Source organism: Manacus vitellinus, unplaced genomic scaffold (assembly GCF_001715985.3).
Source record: "Manacus vitellinus isolate BGI_N305 unplaced genomic scaffold, ASM171598v3 scaffold_56_pilon, whole genome shotgun sequence".
Lineage (NCBI taxonomy): Eukaryota > Metazoa > Chordata > Aves > Passeriformes > Pipridae > Manacus > Manacus vitellinus.
The window spans coordinates 1,896,248-1,917,736 of NW_021940660.1; the positions used below are offsets into that span (position 1 = coordinate 1,896,248).

A 21,489-nucleotide genomic window follows, 5' to 3' on the forward strand; every position below is an offset into this window, starting at 1 on the left:
AAAGCAATCACCTGCCCTCATGTACAGGTTCTTACAGCCACTGCCTTCTCCTGTGCCGAGACCTGCAACATGGAATTACAGTGTCAGTGTTTTCTTAGCAGATGTCTTATTCAGACATTATCATCAGAAAGTTGCTTCTGTTGTCTTTGTCAGAGCTCCTCCATGTTCAATAAAAAGATCCTGTGGGTCCTGAACTGCTGCCAAATGAGCTCCTCCCATCCTGCATTATCCAGCAATCCCTGTCTGCTGGAATGACCCTTGTAGTCAAATCTCAGTGCTCACTTCAGCTTTTTAAACCTAAACCAGGGACCTGTCACACAACTAGAAACCTATATATTACATACTGAGGCTTAAATGAGAACTGTACTTTCACCAACTTGACTAGAAGCGGTAGAGACTCAGGCCAACACACTAGCATGGGGAAAAGAAAGCAAATGTGATAAACAGCACTCGATAACTGTGCCATTTCCCTCCTCCTCTCCATCTTAAGTGTTTTAAGTTTTGCTGCAACACATTTCCTCAGTTGTGTGAAACTAATTGGTGGTGCAACAGAGTAAACTCTGTAAGAAATAAAATTAATCTGGATTTAAAATATCATTGGGGAAAATAAAAGAATAAGGAAGGATTTTTAACATGGTTTTGTTCTCTGATCTGGTTCACACTACAGTACCACAAGCAGCTGTGCTTGTACCACAGAAGGCTGTGTGCATGTGAGAATAAATAATCAAGGCAGGAGCTATATAAACAGGCATGGCCACCAGCAGAAATCCTCATTAAATGTATACGTTTGCACCTACACACACACACACACACACACAGTGATAAAAATAGGAGACAGAAGTTTCCTGTCTTGCAAAGTTTCCTCCTGATTTGCTAAACAGTGCATACCCCAATGATATTTTTGGAAGTAACAATACAGTTGTTGTGGTTTCACCTCCCCCAAAGAAAGCACACTTTCAGATTAGAGAAATGGAGAGAAAAATCAAGTAATGAATTAAAACCATTTGGTATGAAAAGGAAATTAAAACAAGGCTGCGGGGGGAGGAATCATGCTGCCAATCCTCATTTGTGCCCTCTTTTCTTTGTCCATCCCCTTCATGTTGGGACCTTTTCTGCACGTTGAGTAGAAGGAAGAAGATAGGGCAAGAGTGAGCTCTGGCAAGACTGCGATTTCCTTGGAAGGTCTCCACCTCAGAGATAACCCTAAGTGAGTTTTACAGCTTTCACATAATGTTATGCACAGCTCCTTCCATTTGACCTGTGTACCTATCACAAAAAGGACTGAACCATAAACAGAGTAGGATGTTCTACAACCAGCAAAGTCATAAATAAAAATATTAATAATAAAAACCAACTACAAAAGGTCTTCTATGTATTTTTCTTTATACACAGCAATTAGCTCTCTGGTTGATTTCAGATATTTGTGAGTTACGGTTTTCTACTACATTGCAGTAATTTTATGGTACCATCATTTGCCAATTTTAACTGAGTTACTCCAGTATAAAACTGGCATAGGAGAATGGGAAGTCAAGCCAAAGTATTGAAAACTGTTATTTGGATCTAAGTCAGACTTGAGTGCATAACCAAATCTCACCTTGCAGTTTTCCTCTATCCTTTCCGCTTTTGTTGACTTTGGAATAGTGACAATCCCATTCTGGAAAACATAATGCTTCTTATCATTAAAATGTACACAGTTTTGAAGAAAATTCTCTCTCTCAAAACATTTGAAGACATTCCTCATGTCTTCTGAGGTTTTAATTTCATTTTTCTGGGGACACTGACATTTCTATATGCCATTTGCAACTGCAGTTATATACACTGCATTAATTTCCAACAGAGATCATGAGGTTTATGTCAATTTAACACAATATTTCATTCCTTAGTACTTCGTGTTGAGTGACAGAAATGGAATGATGCCTGATAGTGCTTGTAACACTTACTTTGAAAACATCTCTTATTAGTACTTATTCTCTAGAATCAGATTCTTTGCATATTTAAAATACTGGCACGATTTGCCTACGACATTCCAAATTTCCAGTACAGCAGTTAGTTCACACAGTATCAACATACGGAAGGCAGAAATACTGCCTGTATAAATTCTGGTTTGATGCACAAAACCCAAACTATTTGCATTTTTTTCCTGAGAAAGAAGACACATTTTTATTACCACCCTCCATTACCTGTATACTCCAGCGTATGCAAATCTGTGCTGGAGTTCTGCCATACTTCTTTGCCATCTGAATGATAGCAGGATGAGTTAGTGCTTCCCCTTTGGCCAAAGGACAGTAGCCTTCAAAGACAATATCTCTGCTCTTACAATAATCAACCAGCTCCTGAGGTCTTTGGAAAGGGTGGTATTCAACCTTAGATAAACAGAAATAAACTTCTAGTAAAAACCTTGAGAGTACATTTGGTAGAAAACATCACTGATAAATGAAAATATTTTTTTCTTTCTTGTTTTAAAAATACAACATTGAGTGAAATCACTGTTTCTGGGAAGTAGATGTAAATTATCAGTTTTAGAAGACACATGAAGTATATAAATCAACAAGTATTTTTCCTGTAATTGGCACAGCAGTTTACTGTGTATTTTGTTTCCCTCTGAAGCAAGGTGCAAGGAGCAGTTGTCTGCCTGACTTGCAGTTGGACTTGCACTGTTGTTCTGTTTTGTGTTTGAGAAATACTTGCCAATGCACAGTGGAAGTCACGGTCAGGTCATTTTTACTGGTGCTTTGAGACTACCTTCTCTTCCGCAAATCTACGTCCTTTCCTGTTTCTTTACTAATCATCTTTGAGTTGCACAGGCAAGGGGAGGGGGCTGTGCACGGACTGGGTCTGCAAGAGACCAACCAGAACAATTTGCTTAGGATGAGGGCCTGACCTGTTGGCATGGATTGTACATGGAAAATGCTGTATTCTGTGTGCACTGTCACCATAAGCTTATGCAGGGAAGCAATCTTGCTGTGGAATGAAGTGTGAAGGGGACCCTTTGTAGGAAGGTAGGTCACAAATTGCCAGGAGCCAGTCAGAAGAGGAAAAGTAACAAGCTACAAAGACACAGTTGTTGGGAGCAAAAGGAAACAGAAGTTATTGGAAAGTAAGGATCTCAGAGGAGCCACGTATTCTGGCATGTAGCTAAACCCAAAAGAGAACCTCTGTAATATTCCTTAATATGTTATTTAAATAAGTATCTCACAGTTTACACATTCTAAGAAGTATACCTTCCTCTGCATTCAGATGAAAATGGGTAGTGTTTCCTTTTACAAAATACATAATCATGTTATATATTTTTGTGACTGGTCATCACCATTGTTCCAGGGATCGAACTCTTGCGCATTTTGAGGAAAAATACTCTTCTGAACAATTACCTCAACACATGGAATCTGGAAAATTTCTTCTGCCACAAAAAGGAAAAATGAACATTTCCTGTTTCTCATCTTTAGTACATGTTGTCTTTGCAGACAACAATAGTCAGAACAATAGGCTGGCAGTCATTCAACATGTGCTAAGAAAAAACTGTGCCCCTGGAAGGCTGGGCTGAGTCAGCCTAGAGCCGCTATGATCTAAATTACTAGGTGGACTCGGGAACAAGGTTCAAGCAGCAGACATCCATGTCTTCAACCTTTGATGTTTCTTGACCTTTGAGTACCCTTTGTATTTCATGTTTATACGTGTAAGAGCAGTGTTTAGGTCATATGATTATTCACTTGTTTGCACCTGAGCTGACTACAAAATATTCTCGTATTTACGCAAAACTATGAGGGGAGAAACGAAAGAGCAAGCAGGGTGTACTACTAGACTGTTACAATAATAATAATAAGCAATTTTAGCAGACATTCTTTACACTAAGTATAGCAAATATTGTGGCTTAGAAAATATTAAATAAAGAAGGATGTATTTATGATCAAATGCTGAAAAATCTGCAGTGCCCCTATGGCATCATATGACTTATTTAGCATTTATTACTAACAACTGTAAGCAGGATTTATCTGCTGGTCTAGTAAGATTCTAGGCAGCACAGTTCCAGGCTACACCAGACATGTTTAAAGCAAGAGCAGCATGCTGAGATGTCCCCTGCCTCCTTCACAAGCAGAATACACAGCAACAACTACTTCCCACCTGGGAAGATTACACTTTCTGCCTTTCACTGAACCAGAAGTCTCCCAAATTTTGTGAAATGAGTTTTGGCACAAGCAGTTCTGTGTTAGTAGCAAGCATTTTGCTTCTTAAATATATTACTAAAATAATCAAACGCATACAATAAAATAAGCACTTTTGAATTGTTTTTCCTGCAAACATTCTGGAAGGTCCTAGTAGCACCTGAATGCAAGGGACCAGGATCCTGAGCTACAAGAGGCATAAGGTGAGTGGTCAGCATGTGCTTCCCCTCAAAGTAATAATTCCTACTTCCTGCCTTGCCCCACCCTTGCCATTTTAGTCACCAAGCTTTTCTGAGGTGAGGGCTGTCCATCACATGGTGGTAGAGGAAGATCTTGATCTTTTCTGGCACTCTACCCTGAGTGATTTCTGTGTAAAAACTGGTATTTTTTTAATAAAACAGTTTGCAGTTCACATTACAGAACTTTTCACAGCTGCTACTTGGTCAGGGGGCCCACAGGGGACGTCTAACTGAAGTGCTGTTTTTTTCAAGTCATAGCAAAATGGGGAAAAGCTGAGTCTAATAACAATCCTGACACATGGCCCTAGAAAGTCATACCTTGGATGATGGTACACAAAAGCCTTACTCTTTCCACTCTGCTGTGGATCCTTTTCACCTGGTAAGGTTTCCCTGCATCTGGAATCCAGTAATTTTCTCAGCGGGAATGCTGAGTCTTACAATTATTTCTCTTTATAAAACTGAAATACAAGCCTATAAATATTTTCTCTATAGAGGAACAGTTCAGGTGAGTTTATGTACAAAGGTGTTGTTTGCTAATGCCTTAAATACATTTCTACCTTGTACAGATTTACACAATAGAGCTCAATATTAATGGCAATATCAATGACATTGCTAAATCTCTCTGAAGTATTACACAGTAATAAGCACCTCTCTAAGAGTGAAAAAAATATGATGAGCATTTCTACATGGAATTCAGAGAGGGACAGTTTATATTTGCTTTCAGTGTATCACTTTATTAAATGAAACATATATATTAATTAAATACTTACAAAATGTATTTTTTCCCCTAATGAGTGACAGGCCCAGGAGTCTTCAAAGAGACTTCAAAGATTTCTTTGAGCATAAATCCAAACTTACTACTGCCAAGTCAATTACAAACTCTGGAACACAAACCTGAAACTTGTAGGTTATAAGATTCATTCTACATGATAAAGCATTTTCCATCATTTTACACAGTGTTTAGCAGTATTTTTAATAATATATTGTAATTTTAAAAGGTGCTTGCTTAGTAATAAATACCTTGATAATACTATCTTCTTGAAAAGACAGGCCTTTCCTACTTCTTCAAAAGCCATAATGATATCAGGGTTTTTTTTCCAGGAACTGAGAAGAAAGCAGTACTTAACACTTGGTTTGTAAAACAGACGTGTTGCTTACTTCTCCTGCCTTCCTACTTCCTCCTCTTTACAGAAAAAACAACTTTCAATTTTAGCATCATAAGAACTGTTGGAATTGTAAGAAGAACACCCAAAATTCTAAAAGGGAAGTGATTTTCTTCCAGTTGCTTATTTACATATTTAGACTTTGTATACAGTGATTATTTGCAAATGTTTTGTATTTAGAAATAAGTCCATTGAAAGAGCACAGTATTTTATGCATAAATATAGCAAAAAATTTATAAACTGTGTTATAAACTGTGGAAAGTGAAATAGGAACTCAATACAGCATTTCCAGTTTCAATTTGAATTTAGGAATTCATTAGTTATTTGATGGTGCTTAAGTAATCTCACCATCAGACACAATAACTCTCCAACACTAAGCAAGAAACAGAATAAATACTCTGAGGACAACCTGAAGTATGGTTTATAAGATTTCTATAAATCTAAAAGGTGTAAATTAATGCTATAACAAAACTGTTCAAAGTGGAGCACTTTGCAATGGCATGGGTATTTCGTTGGTGGTTGTTGTATTAAAATCAGAACATTGCTGTGCATAACCTTAAAGAAATAACTCTCCCACCCCCCAGTATCACCACCACCTCAACTCTGTCTCCTTTTTTTCAGCCACAGAAAAAGAATTCTGTCAAACAGGACCAAGAAACAACTTGTCTCCATGAATACTACTGACACAGCAAGACTGGTAACATTTGGACATTGTGAGTAAGAGGAAATTTCAAAACAAATTCAAGAATACACTTTTTTTCTTTGCAGTGATTTAGTAGGACACAACAACTCCTCTCATTTAACAAGCAGTAACAGCTTGTGCCAAATTCTAGCAAGACTTTGTAGATGTGCCTTTCTTGAACCTTGGAAAACTCACTGATTCTTAAACAGTCATCAGCCTGCCCATCTTAACACATATTTCAATGGCTAATTTTGAGTAACTGAATTTAACTATTTTATATGAGTTTATGCTAATTTAACATTACTCACAATTGTCCCTTAGTAACCTTTCGTCTAGTGGACAGCTAAAATCAGAGCTGCTTGGTTCTGACGGTCACACTGAGCAACCTTTGTACGGCTGTTAAAGACATTAAACCACAAACAGCTGCCAGAAATCCTGACCACCTGTACAAAGGGGAAAAGCATGTGCCTGTACTCCATCCATTCCAGTTCCCACGTCCATGTTAGCACAAGCACACTTTCTCTGGCAGGAGATGGTAGGAATGGGAGCATGAACTTCCAGCACAGCTGGAGGCAGAAACCTGCAACAAGGGAAGAGTTGTCAAGTGCCCTGGCAGTGTGCCGGTATGTAGGTGGCCGTTTTAATCTGCCTAGGGCAGCAAAAAAAATTTTGCCAGGGCTGTCACAGCACCTGCCTAGACAAGGAGTTCACTGAATTTAATGTGATCTTGAAATAAGAAATAAGGGGGGAGCAAGGGAAACAGCAGCCTTGCACGGATATGTAATTACCTGAGGCTTTCGGTGTTGCTTAGAGGAAGTACAAAAGCATTTGAACACAGGCTTTCCAAAATCCTGCTCTCTCTAGAGATGCTATATGTTCAGTGCTCCTCGAATTTTATTTCTTGACTGTTTTATCATCAAAAACTGCCACAGGGATCATTTGTTTGTGTCGTAAAACCAGACACAAACAAGTAGCCTGGGAGAAACTGGGGTGGAAAATAGGAGGAAGGACTGCCCTCCCCTTCAGGTCATCTTCCTGAATGGTTTTCAGTATGTACATACTAAAAATAGGAGAAATTGTATGACTAAAGCTAGTTTGGGTGTAGCCTTTCAGACACAGGGGTGGGGAGGTTCACCAAAAAACCGAAGTAAAAACCCAAACTCAGATACTTTAAATACATTTATCCACTCACCTGATTAACATGTGGAGTAATGACACAGTCTTCCTTTAGTTGCTCAAGATGGCTGATAAGAAAGTTGCTTACGCCAATTGATTTACACAAACCTAATGAAAAACAGAACAAGAAAAAGTTTTGGGACAATCTTAACTGTTTGGGAGGATGATTTGAAAAATATCACTTTCAAGAGACAAAATGATTGCTTGCATCATTTCTGCAGAGCAAAATACTGAAAAGAAACACAGAAAAACAGCACCAAAATCTAGTTTGACAGTATTATCTGAAAGCATGGTTCTGTCACAGTCACATTAGGAATCTAAACACACTGGAAACTCCCCAGTGTATAAAAACTCCAGGCTAAATTCTGGGAAAGGCTGATGTAGTATAAGCAAAGAACAATCAGACTCCACCAGAATGAAAAGAAGGAAATGGTGTTCCGAGCAGCTTGCCAAAACTAAAGAAAAGTGGAACATTTGCTGAAGACTAATAAGGTGTGAGCAATACAACACAAGGACACGCAGCCCAAATGAACTATGTCACATTGCTTATACTTCTACTGGATCACTGCGAGACGTTATGTAAAACTCGGTGTAAAATCTTCATTAAATGAGCAGTGTCTAACAAGAACCACGAAGCTTAAAATGTAGCTAGATTTCTCAGCTCCTGTTGACATGCAAATAAAATTAAATGGGACCTGGGTGACATGAAGGTTATTTTTTAAAATAAGCCTTAAGTGTGCATGCATGTGTATAAATTAGGAGCTGACAGACCTGAAAACAGATGTCTTTCTTCAAACCTCAGATATGATAAAGGACAACTCCCAGTCTTGGCCTGCCACATACACACCTCAACCCTGACTTGTTTGGCACAGTCTGGTCCTTATTCTGTGCTGGTAGGGAAGCTAGGCTAGTAGGAGTCTCCTTGGGCTGTGGATTGTGTGGACCACAACTCAGACTAACTTCTTCAGTAGGTGAACTTTGTCTGGATTGACTTGATCTGCATTTCAGTCTGTAATTCTACAGATGGCAAGCCTGTCTCAAGGTGTGTGAACACAGAACTCTGATCACTGTTGTTAAACCAGTAGTTATTTGAGCTGGCCAATTCTATAAAATGTATAGGCATGTGTGCATCTATACACAAAGAAAGAAATTAAATTTCTCTAGTCCTTTTGGAAATTCTGTAAGTGAAACTACAGTTTACTGCTAATTCTTATAAAGAGATTGTTAAGGTACTGAAAAAAAAAATCAGCTTTCATATACTTTAGCAGCAGAAGCAGATAACCTGCACAGCAGCAAAACCTGTTATAACACATACTATCACTTTTTAATGTGGCTTCTTTTGTAGAATACCAAAAGAAGAAAAATACATTAGCAACTCAAGTGCTAGACATCTTTCCCTTACAGAAATTATCATTGTTCAAGATGTATAACATAATTAGGTTAAAATCTGCACTATAGTGATTTGCATAATTTGTATGTAATCTGCCAGAAGGAGCAAAACCTTAGCTTTTGACAAACAACCCTTGAGTGTCAACACTAATAAATCATTATGCCACAGCAGTTAGAAAAACACAGTTTTAACACAATGGTGAACCAAAATATTATACACTATTGTTGAAAGCTAAGGAGTTACAAAACCCATGTCATTATTGCCCTTGAAGAATAAAGCTTTCATTTCAGGCTGAAATAAAACAAAATTCAATCACAGACAATGAATATGAAAGGGCTTATCAAACCTGTACATTTGCACAGAAAGCTTCCATTCTTTTCCCCCTACAGTATGCTCTAAGATGTTTTGCTTCTAGCATATTTCTCATAGGAGACTTCGAAGTCTGTTCCGTCGAGTTAGATTTCCCAACAAGAAATTTCAGGTTACTTATGTTTTGTGTTAAAAGCCATCTGAGCCATTCCTACTAAAATCAGTATTACAGCATTCACGTGTTTACAGTGATGTCACACAAAGCTGAATTCAAAACTGCCAAGAAAGTAAACATTTTCACAGAAAACAGAGAAACAATAATTAGAATTTCAATGTTTTTGCAGAACCAGCATTTTCTTAAAACTTTTTTTTTAGGGTAATATGCTTAAAACATTTGACTGTCATTAAATACTCATATTTAGTTTTGGTAAAGTTAGAACCCTTTGTTTAAATGCCATTGTTTTGGTTTTAGTTATAGTCTAATACATGAAAGTTAAAGTGTTTTGACTTTTGCATTAAATTACAATATGAAATAATTAAAACAATTGCACAGGGTAACTGTATTAAAAAAACTTATTTTAATGCATGGTGGAAACATGAATTCAACATACTGGAATTTTCTGAAAAATAGAGCTTAAATTTCAACAATCAATCAATCTCTACTCTATAGAGAATTGCTTCCATTTGCCTGAAGGAAGATTAACACAATTGCTCAGCATTGTCCAAATCTCAGAACAACTGTCTTAAAGCAGAAGATTACACAGGATTATTTCCACATTTACATCTGCTGGATTAATTCCTAAGAATGAAGATTTAAAAAAAGACAGACAAGAAAATGAAGGTCTGGTTCACGGCTGGGCCTTATCTGGCAGACCAACACTTGTGACTACGTGTATCAAACAAGATCCATGAAATCACATCAATAGTAGAAATAAAAAAACTACATATTGAGAAACTTGTGTAAAAGTGTTCCAATTTACTGCCTTGAAATAACCTGGAGGGTGTGGGGGGTGCACATTTCCTCACAAAGCTCAAACAGGTAAGTTCCCCGGTTTCTGCCATGGGTCTCAAAACCACTAGAATGCTCTTGAGGAGGGGGGCAGGCATTTGGGGTTTTTTAATACCTGTTAAGTATGCTTAAAAATCTCATTTCAGACAATTCAGGCACAATTCATGTCTTAGCTGTTATGACAGCATGTGGTGTTTAAGTCTATAGTTCTTTTTAACTTATTCAGTTTAACTAGTCCTGGAGTTCAGGCTTTCCGAGATAAAAGTTTGCAATGTGCTAGCTACAATCCCTCTAGAAAGTACCCTTAAAACATACATTTATCCTGACTTATTTACAAAGTCACAGAGCTTTGACTCAGGGAGAGAAAGCATCCTCCTTATCTGCTTGAGGAAATGAGTGGTCTGGCCCCTACGAAGCAGATTTTGAGAAAGTGCCAGGTGCAATAAACAAAGAGTTTGCAATTCCCCATTAGCTCTGAGGCTTTGTCCTACTCCTTGCAACTCTGACTTCACAGGCTTGAAGAAAAACTTGGCAATGCTGCTTCTTTTATGCATGCTAAAAACTGACTGACCACAATGGTGGAACAGAAAATTTCATCCAGCTTTGAAAACCTATCATGAAATTCCGCAAGACACATCAGAAAACATATTGGCAGGATAATGATTGAATATAATGGGAAAAAAGTAAGGATCTTTTCTATTCTACACAAAAAAATCTTGGCCTCCACCCCACTGGTAATTTCACCACACTGTATTTCTCCCAGATGCTGTGAAGCACTGGTTTGCAATATAGCTGCATACTAAGCCTAAAGTATTTTTTATGGCAATCTAGAGAATGATTGGGTATTTTTTCCTTTAATCTGTATAATACCAAATTATACAAAGTTTGACAGTCACTGTTACTCCTCCAACAAAAAAGCATAAGTTTAGTGTCTTGGCACCACAGCGCTGTTTTAGTACAATAGTGAGCCTTATCTTTCTCCAGCACTACTACAGACTTTTATCAGACTTCTAAATACTCTCTGAAATATGAAATGTACAAAGTTCAGATCAAAAAGGGTTTTTAAATTACAAAACTGGATACCAGGTTTGTGGAGCCCGTTTTCCTCCCCCTCCCTGCTGCTCTACATGAGTCAGAGCAAGGAAGAATTCCCACGTCCAGCAAACAGTGCCCATTCTGTTTTATCTTCTATTCAGGCCACAGAATAAAAACACAAATGGATCTACTTTTCACAAAAGGTCAACAACAGTAACTGTAACTTTATTAACGAAGGTTACACAGGTTAGAAAGGTCCACATTCTCTCTGATATGCATGCTAAGAACTTCTCTGGGGCTAAATCACATTACCCATAGAAACCATACAAGGTTTGATTTCAGCACAATTTCCTAAATCAGAGCTGTGGGCTGAGTGTGCCCCACATGCAGACTGAAAGCCAAAGCCTTGATAAATAAAGCAGACTATGCTTAGACACAATCCATAAGGAATTAACTTCTAAACCTATGAAGTAACACTTATTCCCATTTCACAGGCTAAAACACACAGACTCCAAAAGGCAAAGTGTCCTGTCTGAGACACAGGAACACTGTGGCAAAACTGAAAACACAGAAGCCATACCTCCTCCCCCAAAGGATTTCTTTTTAGCCTATTCATTGCCACAGTATAGGTGCTTATCTGTCTTAAAATTTCTTTTCTGCTTCTACAATTCTATGATCATTACTCCTGCTATAGATCATCTGTGAACCGCGGTAGACTGTGAGGACAACAGGAGAGGAGGTATGAATAGAAGTCAAATTATCAATTTCTGTGACTGAAAACTCATTACAAACATTCAGTGTACACAACTGTTAAATGGCTAACTCAATAGGATAATGCAGCAATACTGGCTTAATATATGCTGCCTCTGACCCCGGCTGCTCATTCTGATTACTTCAATGCAACACTATCTTAGTTACATTGACATATTTTTATTCTACAGTTACATTAAAAACCAGAACAGATTAAAAAAAATCCACCAAAAAGGATTCAGTTTTGAAAACAACCAGACAAACAGGAATTCTTACAGATTTTCCATTCTCTTACTCCAGTTTAAGCATGTAAAATCATGCTGTGAAGAGAACATAGGTTTAAAAAGAGGCTGAAAAGACATTTTTATATCTAGAACATTCTGCAATTGCTCACAAACATCTGGGTAATCAAAACTGAAAAAGCAACATGGTACAGAATGAATCCCATTATACCTTAAGCAAATATTGCCACCACACACTATGGTGTGAAAAATGTGATCAAAATTATCAGCAACTCAGCCACATACCTACAGGCTGTTGGATTATGTAGCACTTTGGAAGCATTACAGAGAGCACATAGTTAGATTCTAAACAGTGTGTCCCCTCTGTAACTGTAATGGCACAGTTTCCTGAACTGGGATACTTTTTGAATTTCCATATCAAAGGGGATAATGATTCCGAATTGGTATGAATAACAGCAACCTAATTGATGTCAGTAAAGCAATACTGATTTATAATAGCTAAGAATCTAAGGCTTTAATTCAACATATGCAAAACAGATAACTTATGCCTTTTCCTCAAATCATGTACATTATTTATTGAGACGAAAAGTTATTTTGGACAAGGCCTTTCCTTTGAAAGGTATTTCAACATTGCCTTCTTCACAAGAGTTCTTGTGTTCACACGGGGACTCTAGGCACCTCTGTGTGGGTACAAAAATGTGTACATTTGCTTTAAATCTTCTTGCTTAGCTTGCTTATTTACAGCTTTGACAAAAAGGATTTGCTTGCTAGTAGAAAAGGCTCAAATCATACACTGCAATAAATCATGAAACAATGTCCTCTGAGGGCTTATTTTTACACGTAGAATTACCCATTAAGTTAACATTAAGAAAGAAAAAAGAGCAAAACAAATGAGCATAGACATTAATGCAAGTTTAGATTAATTCCCACTTTTACATCTGCACCAAAAGGACTTCTTCTATGGTAATTCTTTTTTTTTTTTTAATAAGATACTGAAAATGATGAAGATTTCTTTATGATCTTTAACATAAATAAGTGTAGCGATTTTTTTTCCTACGTCTTTATTGCTGCCTTATCTGATCAACAGGGTGTGGTGCAACCAACATCCTCACCAACTGCAACCACCTCCAACCCATGAAAACACATCTTTGAACTGTGTTTCTGATAATAACAAGCCCACGAGACGACATCATCTGTACAGACAGAATACTATCCACAATGTGAAAAAGAAGTGTTGCTAGGCAAATTAGTTACTTGCTTTTACTTATTAGAACTTTAGTGCAACTTATGAACACACATTCACATATGATTCCTACCAACATAAGCACTCCTGAGGCAAACATTTTGTGGAGCTGCAGTACAACAGTTTGAGTTGTCAGCTGTTCATCATTTGACAATATACATATAGATTTAAAGTAATTTTCCAGTAGAATAAGAGCAGAATATGCCATCCAGCAAACGATGTGCTAGAAATCTGTGCCACCTACCCAAAAAATTGTATTTGGTTCACTGAAACCTCACTCATACCTTTAAGAATGGATAGAAAATGGAGAAAGAAAAGATGATGATTGAACTCGTCTGTGCCCAACAATGAGGAGGACAAGAATATTATTAAGGTTGGTTAGATTTCTTCTCTCACTTGGAATTAAGCAAAACATAATCTTTTTCCAAGAACATAGTAACACGGCTTTAATTATTGGGCTAAACAATTTCTGTCTCTTTATAAGACTCTCTTTGAATCATGCACATAATCATAACAAAAACATATGTTAACATGTTAAGGAATTTCTGAGGTAAGTAAGGATATTTCATCTCAGCATAAGCTGCATTGCTAACATGAAAAAGATAAGCAATTTTACTGTTAGTAAAATGGCAGCGAGTCCGAGCGGGATCTGAACCCAGAACAGCCACCACGTTACCACTCTTGCCAACTTCAGGCAAAAGCTGGCTGGAAGCCCTCATTCTTCCCAGCATTTTTAGATAGAGGGACGAGTAATCATGTGCATGTGTGTATGAAAAGCTTTCCAAGATGATGGGCTAGCCACAATGCCAGAATCAAGGTCATTAAAGACGCTGCATATGGAAAGGGTCACTTTGCTAGGAACAGACCAATTACCAGTGAGCACATATAATGACTATTCATGATGTCAAAGCAGCTTGCCACACTGCTTTCATCTGCCAGCACACAAATGCCTATACAAGAATGCTGCAGCTGTCAAGGGAATATATGACTCAATGTATGTATCTTGGAATGGATTCTGTAGGGAGCCTGGCCTCTGTTCTGAGGTATTGGAGAGGATAATTCCCCAAAACGACAATTTTGAGACCACAAAAATTCAAACCATAGCCTTGATATTACAAGAATCCTAGTTGATTTCAGCTGTTACAACAGAAATAACCAGTTATTATACACAAATGTCTCACTGACCAACTTTTAGAATTTTTTTCCTTCTTTTTCCCTAAGTGCTGTTTATCCCATAAGCCTTTAAAGGAAAACACAAGCAAGGCTATTAAACAAAGACATATGTCTAGAGTTCTCTGCCTTTATCCTATACTTTCACATACCTACTAAAATTCTAAAACCAGTAAAGAAAATAATAATTCTCCTCCCCCATTCCTAATTCTCAATACAAAGAAGTTGCAATGGCTGATCAGTGGAAGTCTCCCTTGTGAAAAATCTCAAGAAAAATGCCCAAGAAATTGTTCTTGACCTAAAGTTTTGCTGCTTAGTTGACTTAGGCAATTGAACGGTGGCTTCAAGTACAAGGGTCTAACACATGAAAACTTCTTTCAAGTGTATTCCTTGGACTCCATCCTTGGGGCAGTAACCAAGTTCTGTTTAGTTTCCAAAGCACACTGGATCCAAGGAGTGCAGCCCAAAACTGCAGAACAGCAAATAATCAACCAAAGAAAGTAACCAGATCACTAACAAATACTCTTCAGGTTCTCATTTTAAATTGTCCATATTTCCAGTTTCTTGTGTCCACTTCTGACCAATGTAACCAATCGAAATAATCTTTGAAAAAAAAAAGTCTGCATTAAAGACTTTTACAGTCTTGAGTACTGGCAGTTAATTTACTCTACTCCTAGGGCAACTGATCATAACAATTGACTATTAAGAATTTACATTACTTTAAAATAATGTTTCTTGCCCCAGGTAAGTAGAATTTTGCAGAATAAATATTAACTTGGATTTAAATTGAAGTTGAAGAATGAGATTTACAAGTATCTGCACTCAAACCATCTGTGAATACAGAGAAGTGATTAAAGAAAATCTTGTTAAATTCAGCCAGATCAAAGCCTTAGGTCAACATAGACATCTTTTAACCATCTCATAAGTCTCTTGCAGACAGCTCTGTACCATAAAAGTATTATCAGTTCCATAACACAAACCAATTTGTTTTCTATAGAGAACAGCCATTATTCTCTGCACTTTCAGACACACTTCAGTGTGGATGCAGTTAGTTGCTAAACCCACTAGCAAGTGGGTTTCAATCACTTCAATATTACCTTTGTGAATTGACTGTAAAAGCACATTACTTGTTTAAATTGTCAATCCCGTGTTTAGTTTCTACTAATTTTTTTTCCAGAATAAACATTTTTAAAAAAAAAAAGTAACAGAATTGCAAACAGTGACTACCTGAACCAATGTCAAGTTCAGAGAAGACAAAGAACTCATCTATTTAGTAAAGAACTTACAAGTTTTCCCCCAATAAAAGAAGATTTTATGTTTTTCCTCAATTAAGGACTGACCAAATCCTACATTGAGTCCATACTAAGGCTAACATGTTGCTCACGTAACACATAGCAAGTCACAAAGATATGCAGCAAGTGTTTAATCTGCAGTGGAAAACCTAGTGGTTAACCATGCAAACAAATTATTTAACATTTTGCTCAGGAATCATTGCATTTCCAACTCCAGAGTGGTTAACGTCTGCGTGTCATTTCCGTAACACATACTTATGGTCAGGACATCCAGAGTCTGTATGCCCTAAAGCAAAAGTGTGGAAATTAATGTTTTAAGGCACTTGACTCAACCAGACTATTAAATTTTCCTTCCCCTGTATATGATCTAACTGACGTAATTTAGACAACCAGAGCTGGAAAACTCATGCTCAGCTAAACAGATCATGAGTCTACAGAATGCTTAAATTCAGAAAAAGACTGAGGGTAACAACATGCAAATTGACAAAATTGTTGAAGAAATGCAACTTCAGGAAAAATAAATATAACATGGAATGTCTGTAAAGAGTTATCATGCATAGGAACAAAAATTAAAAGCAATTTTCCCTCTGTTTGCGTGGCCAGGAGTAGTATTTCCAGTGTCTTACTTAGAAGACCACTGAATAACTCATAGTCTTTCCCATCGGGAAGATATATAGAGAAAGAAAGAGTTGTGCAAGACAGGAAAGATCACAGAGACATATGGAAAAGCAGAAAAAAGCCGATAGGAATAATAATAGAATGTGAAAAATACAACCTGTTTGCAGCAAATTAAGATGCCATATCTAGGCACGAATGACATGCACTACCTTAAGTATTCTTGAGAAAAAAACCTTCTCAATGGAAGGATGAAATACCTTGTGAAATAATCCATTTTTGGATGTAAGAGTCATTGATGCTTTGAAGTATCAGGTCAGTGCAGCATTTCTTTAAAAACTGAATGTTGTAATGCCTTACACAGCAGAAAACACTTTTGGCACCTTCCCTTATGCTTAATACAAAAAGCAAGAACAAAAGATATACCAAAGATAATTCACTTCTGCGTTTCCAGAGGCAGAGCAAAAGTAAACAAAGGGTTGAAGTGTAAGAGGAGAAGTTGGTTTATGGCTCTGATAAAGCTGGCAGTGACACACAGCCTGTAATTGTCTTTGTGCAACTCTCCTGCTGCAATCACTACTTCAGTAACTCTGGGTTAGTGTTAGACTACTTACTCCAAGAAGTCTTCTCCCCAACTGTGGAGCTTCTCTGAAGCTGTAAACAGGGTGGTTCACATGGCCAAAAATTGCATGACAGGATCTTCTCTCATGACACCATTTCTAATAATTCTGCATACTTCAGGAACAAAATCCTCCTTGTAAATCTACAGTCTACTCTTCCTATTGCTATGAACATAAATTGAAGGTTGCAATGCACCAAAAAAAGAGTTATCAGAACTTGAGCAAATAGCTCCCTTCTTTGAAATTTTTTCCAAAAGTTAGTAGGAAAGAATCTGCAGTTCAGTATTTGCTCCTCATCTAGCCATTTTCTTTTGTTGAACATTTTCTAAAACACAAATGGAACTACAAAATACCACAATAAACTGGAAAATGGCATCATACAATCAAAAAAAAAATCTAAAAGAAGTAAAACTTGGCATGATTTATACTTAACACAGAAGAGGTTACTACAAAGGTGTTCTGTAGTGTTCAAAAGTGTTCTATAGTGGCATATAGATTTCAATGCAATCAGTAGGTTTCCTCAAGAAAGTATGCACACCATTATTGATGTCATGGACAGAATTTGACAATGTATTATATTTACAAGGAACACTGCAATTTCCAAAGAGACTCTCATAACTTACACACACAAATTCCACTGAAATATGAGCACCCAGTTCAAATTCAGCTTTGAACATCTCTCACTATGACTTCCCCAAATCCCAAAGTGCACAATAGTTCCTTCTGTTGAGATAAGTGATGTAACAAGAAAAACCTTTCTCATAGAGCTCTTCCATCGCTCTCCAGGTTTCAGCTCGGACCTCTCGATTGCTTTTACCCAGAACATGTGCATCAGGCCAGTGCATTAAATACAGATCTAAAAAAGAAACAGAACCAGACTGGTCAGTAAAGTGTGCAAAAAATAAATATATCAAATCATGTGAAAAAGCATTTTCCCTCCATAATGGCCCCAACACATTATCACTGTAATAGTAACAAATACTACTCCATGGTCATTACTGCACACATCCATTTAGTTTTAATAAACGAATTCTATAACATCTCATTAACAACCAAGGGCAGCAGAAATTCACATAAATTAAAGTGAGAAATGTACATGTATTGGACTCAGTGTTTCAAATGAGATTATCTAAACTGCAAAAATGACAGGACCTAAACTCCTTTATAAGTTTGTAGACACTGCTAGACATTCTGAAGGAGAAATTTAAGAGATATTTGGAAAACAATTACATTTCTATTTAAATTCCAACTCCAGATTAAACAGCAGGCATCCCAGTCAAACAGGTTTTGGCCTTTGCTGCATACATTAGTCTGATGAAAAACAGCAAAAGAAAATAAAGAGATGACTGAGATGTACACCATTTTCTTTGTTCTTTATAATATTCCTTTTATGGCAGTTCAAATACAGAGTTAAGAAATAAAAAAACCTCCAACTTGTTTCAGTGAGAAGAGGGTTTTGTTCTTTGAATACATCACACTATTCATTTACAGCACCTCTTTGAGAAAATACAAATCCTCTGCTTTGTGAATAACGAAAAAAGGGGGGGGAAAAAAGAAAAATAATTCTTTTTATTCCCTTTTAAGGACTGCACTAATGATTACTATACCAGTGGGCTGGTATATTAGTTTTCCACCTGTAAAAATACAAACTCAACCTCAATTTAAGAGGAAAAGGTAACTTGAAATTCTCTATAATACACCAGTTCCAATTTTGGCACATCACTGCAACACTGTTAAAAAGAGTAGTTTACTTTGATTAAAAATTTTAGAACAGTACAGAGTTTTGTACAGTAAGATACATTACAATTGTATGAAGAAAAAAATTATTTTGGATGTATTGCAAAAATCACAAGCTAAATTTGCACTTTCCAATATTAATAACACATTAGACTTTTATATACAATTGCTCAGGAAAGCAAATATCACTCATATGTAATGATCTGGAGCATCTGGATTTGCATCACATTTAAAGAAAAAGTTGCCTATTCTTTGCCCTTATATACATAAAATCCACTTCCAATTCCATATGCAGTCTTGTTCATCACCAATGCACGAATAATTACTTCTTCTCTAATTGCTCTGAGAAAACAACTTGTATTTATTAAAAATAAATACCAATACATGCTATTGGAATAAATACCAATTTCTGTGACATTTAACTGAAAACTAATACTGGGAACTAATAAAGCATTTGGTGAGGTTCTGATCAAAAGTCAGGGCTACTTAAATTCTGTTGCCAATGAAATTTCCACTGATCTATATTAGACGTAAACCCAAGGATTAGCACTAGGAACTGCTAATATCAAGTGTTTGGTTTGATCCAAAATTATATGCCATTGGTGGTACTTACTGCACAGAGACTGCCATGTTTGAATTTAAACTTTTTTGCTTGGATAACGCAAATGTCACATGTAAGTAGGTGTAAGTTAGTGGTATCTGATGCCTACCTCACATAAAAATGGAATTATGTATCTTTAATTGCTGCTTGCTATGTTCTCCAAACCAGACTAGTAAGAACTGCTTAAGTATGCAGAAACACATCATTTAGCAAAAATAATCAAACTTCAGCAGAATTTCACCAAAAGCTACTTCTCCAAAAGCCTGATTATTCAGCTGGACACGACAGTTTGCAAATGCTCACAGAAATAGCTACATCATGGATTTCCATATACAGAGATGCATTGTACTCAGTCCAAGAAACTCAAGCACTCTCAGAAGAAAGACTTAACAGATTTGATAACTGAAAGATCTCTGGCCTTGGACATTTAAAAAAAAAATGCAACACATCAGCCCTCCCTGTACTAGTGTCTTAGGCCTCTTCAGTGCAAACATGATTAGCTGTTAACACTTTATTTTAGAAAGGTGATGTTACCAGGTATGTGATGTCTATATCATCCTACTATGTTTATTTTAATTTAGGGGTTTTGTTGAAATAAAAATTACTTCACATTTAGAAATATATGCATTTAGGGTTAGAAAGCCTCTACTGGATCACAAAGCACAGTTCTTCTGGACTGCAAGAAGTTTTCCCCAAAGATGTGGGGCAAAGGTCCCTTATCTCACAGATAATGAGCAGAACAGTCTTTGTGCCAGTCATGGCACAGCCAGGATCTGCTTTCTTCTACTGCATCTGTTAGAAAACTTTGCATGATACCTGCAGGCCAACAAAAACAGTAAGCCCTGCACAAACCCAGGTCTATGATTTCATCTTTATTTGTACACACATTCACACCCTACACCCACACACACTTTCTTTTGCTTAAAATATTTCCCCTCCTGGGGGATTATGAGAACACAAACACTCTTTAATTCATTTTGGAGGCAAGAAATTAGTTTTAAATCATTTATCAAAATAGCTCAAGGTTCTAGTAATCAAGAAATGTGTAATTTTATCACTGAAGGTTTTTAAGAACAGACTACATTTTATTGTATTGAGAATGATGGGGTTGTGCTTTGTACACGGGAAAGATTAAATTAACACCTTGAGATGTCCTCCAACCATATACTTTTCAAAAATAATCTTAAATTGAAAAATCCACCATGATTCACAGTAAAGGATGCACTTGAGAAAGAAGAAAAAAACATCCAAACATTCAGTTTTTTTACTTAACACCTTTTTAAAACATCCTTTGAAGAAAATCAAGCTGCAATGGTGCAGTGGTAAGCGAAGGCCTGAAGTTTATTTAAATGTCAAGGCACAGTACTGCTTTCACACATACATTTAAAATAGAATGGCTTATTACTTAGCGGTTGCAGCACCTACAAGCAACAATCAAATGGCCCTGGAAAGTAGGTTTAAAAGCCAACAGCATGTTGGCAATTCTATTGAAAGTTTGCAATTCTATTGAAATTCTTAATACAATATAAAAAAAAGGTCCACATTGACTAAAACAAATGTAGTTTTGAAGAACAAGCCCTGTCTTATATCACATCTAAAAGCAAAAGAATATTTTTCAATGTTTCCCAGCTATCTTAAAGCAATTATTTTCCCTCCTTTTCTCAATAGTCACTGTACTTAGTATTGACATGATGTGTTTTTCTCTCCCACTCAATCTTTTGTATTTTTTTTGTTTTGTTCTATTGAACAAGGATCAATGTGAAAAAAAAAACAACCCTAAGTGTTTTGAAGCAATACAGAACCTGAATTATGATAATACACCCATTCCATGTGATTCATCTATTACACTGAATATGCTGAGAGTGCATTTGTCCAGCTCCAGTTGGGGATTTGTGATAGGTCAGATTTGCCTGAATGGGACAAACTCGAATAGTCAAAAGGAAAATAAAATTGTTTATGAAATCCGTAAGCCACAAATCACATTCAAGAAGTTATTTTGGAGGTTAGATTCAAACACCAAGGAATGTATTCTGTTACTGCCAAACCTGTAAGATTT

The 21,489-nt window shown here is 36.8% G+C and overlaps 1 protein-coding gene across 1 annotated transcript in view; it reads right to left on the reverse strand.

The window, feature by feature from the left end:
* Window positions 1–21,489, reverse strand: part of LOC103756241 — a 46,438-nt gene that overhangs the window by 6,050 nt on the left and 18,899 nt on the right. The window contains exons 3-6 of the mRNA XM_029963225.1: window positions 17,850–17,951; window positions 7,437–7,528; window positions 2,181–2,363; window positions 1,595–1,654 (exon numbers count right to left, since the gene is read on the reverse strand). Of these exons, the coding sequence (XP_029819085.1) occupies window positions 1,595–1,654; window positions 2,181–2,363; window positions 7,437–7,528; window positions 17,850–17,951 (437 nt within the window). The remainder of the gene's footprint in view (window positions 1–1,594; window positions 1,655–2,180; window positions 2,364–7,436; window positions 7,529–17,849; window positions 17,952–21,489) is intronic.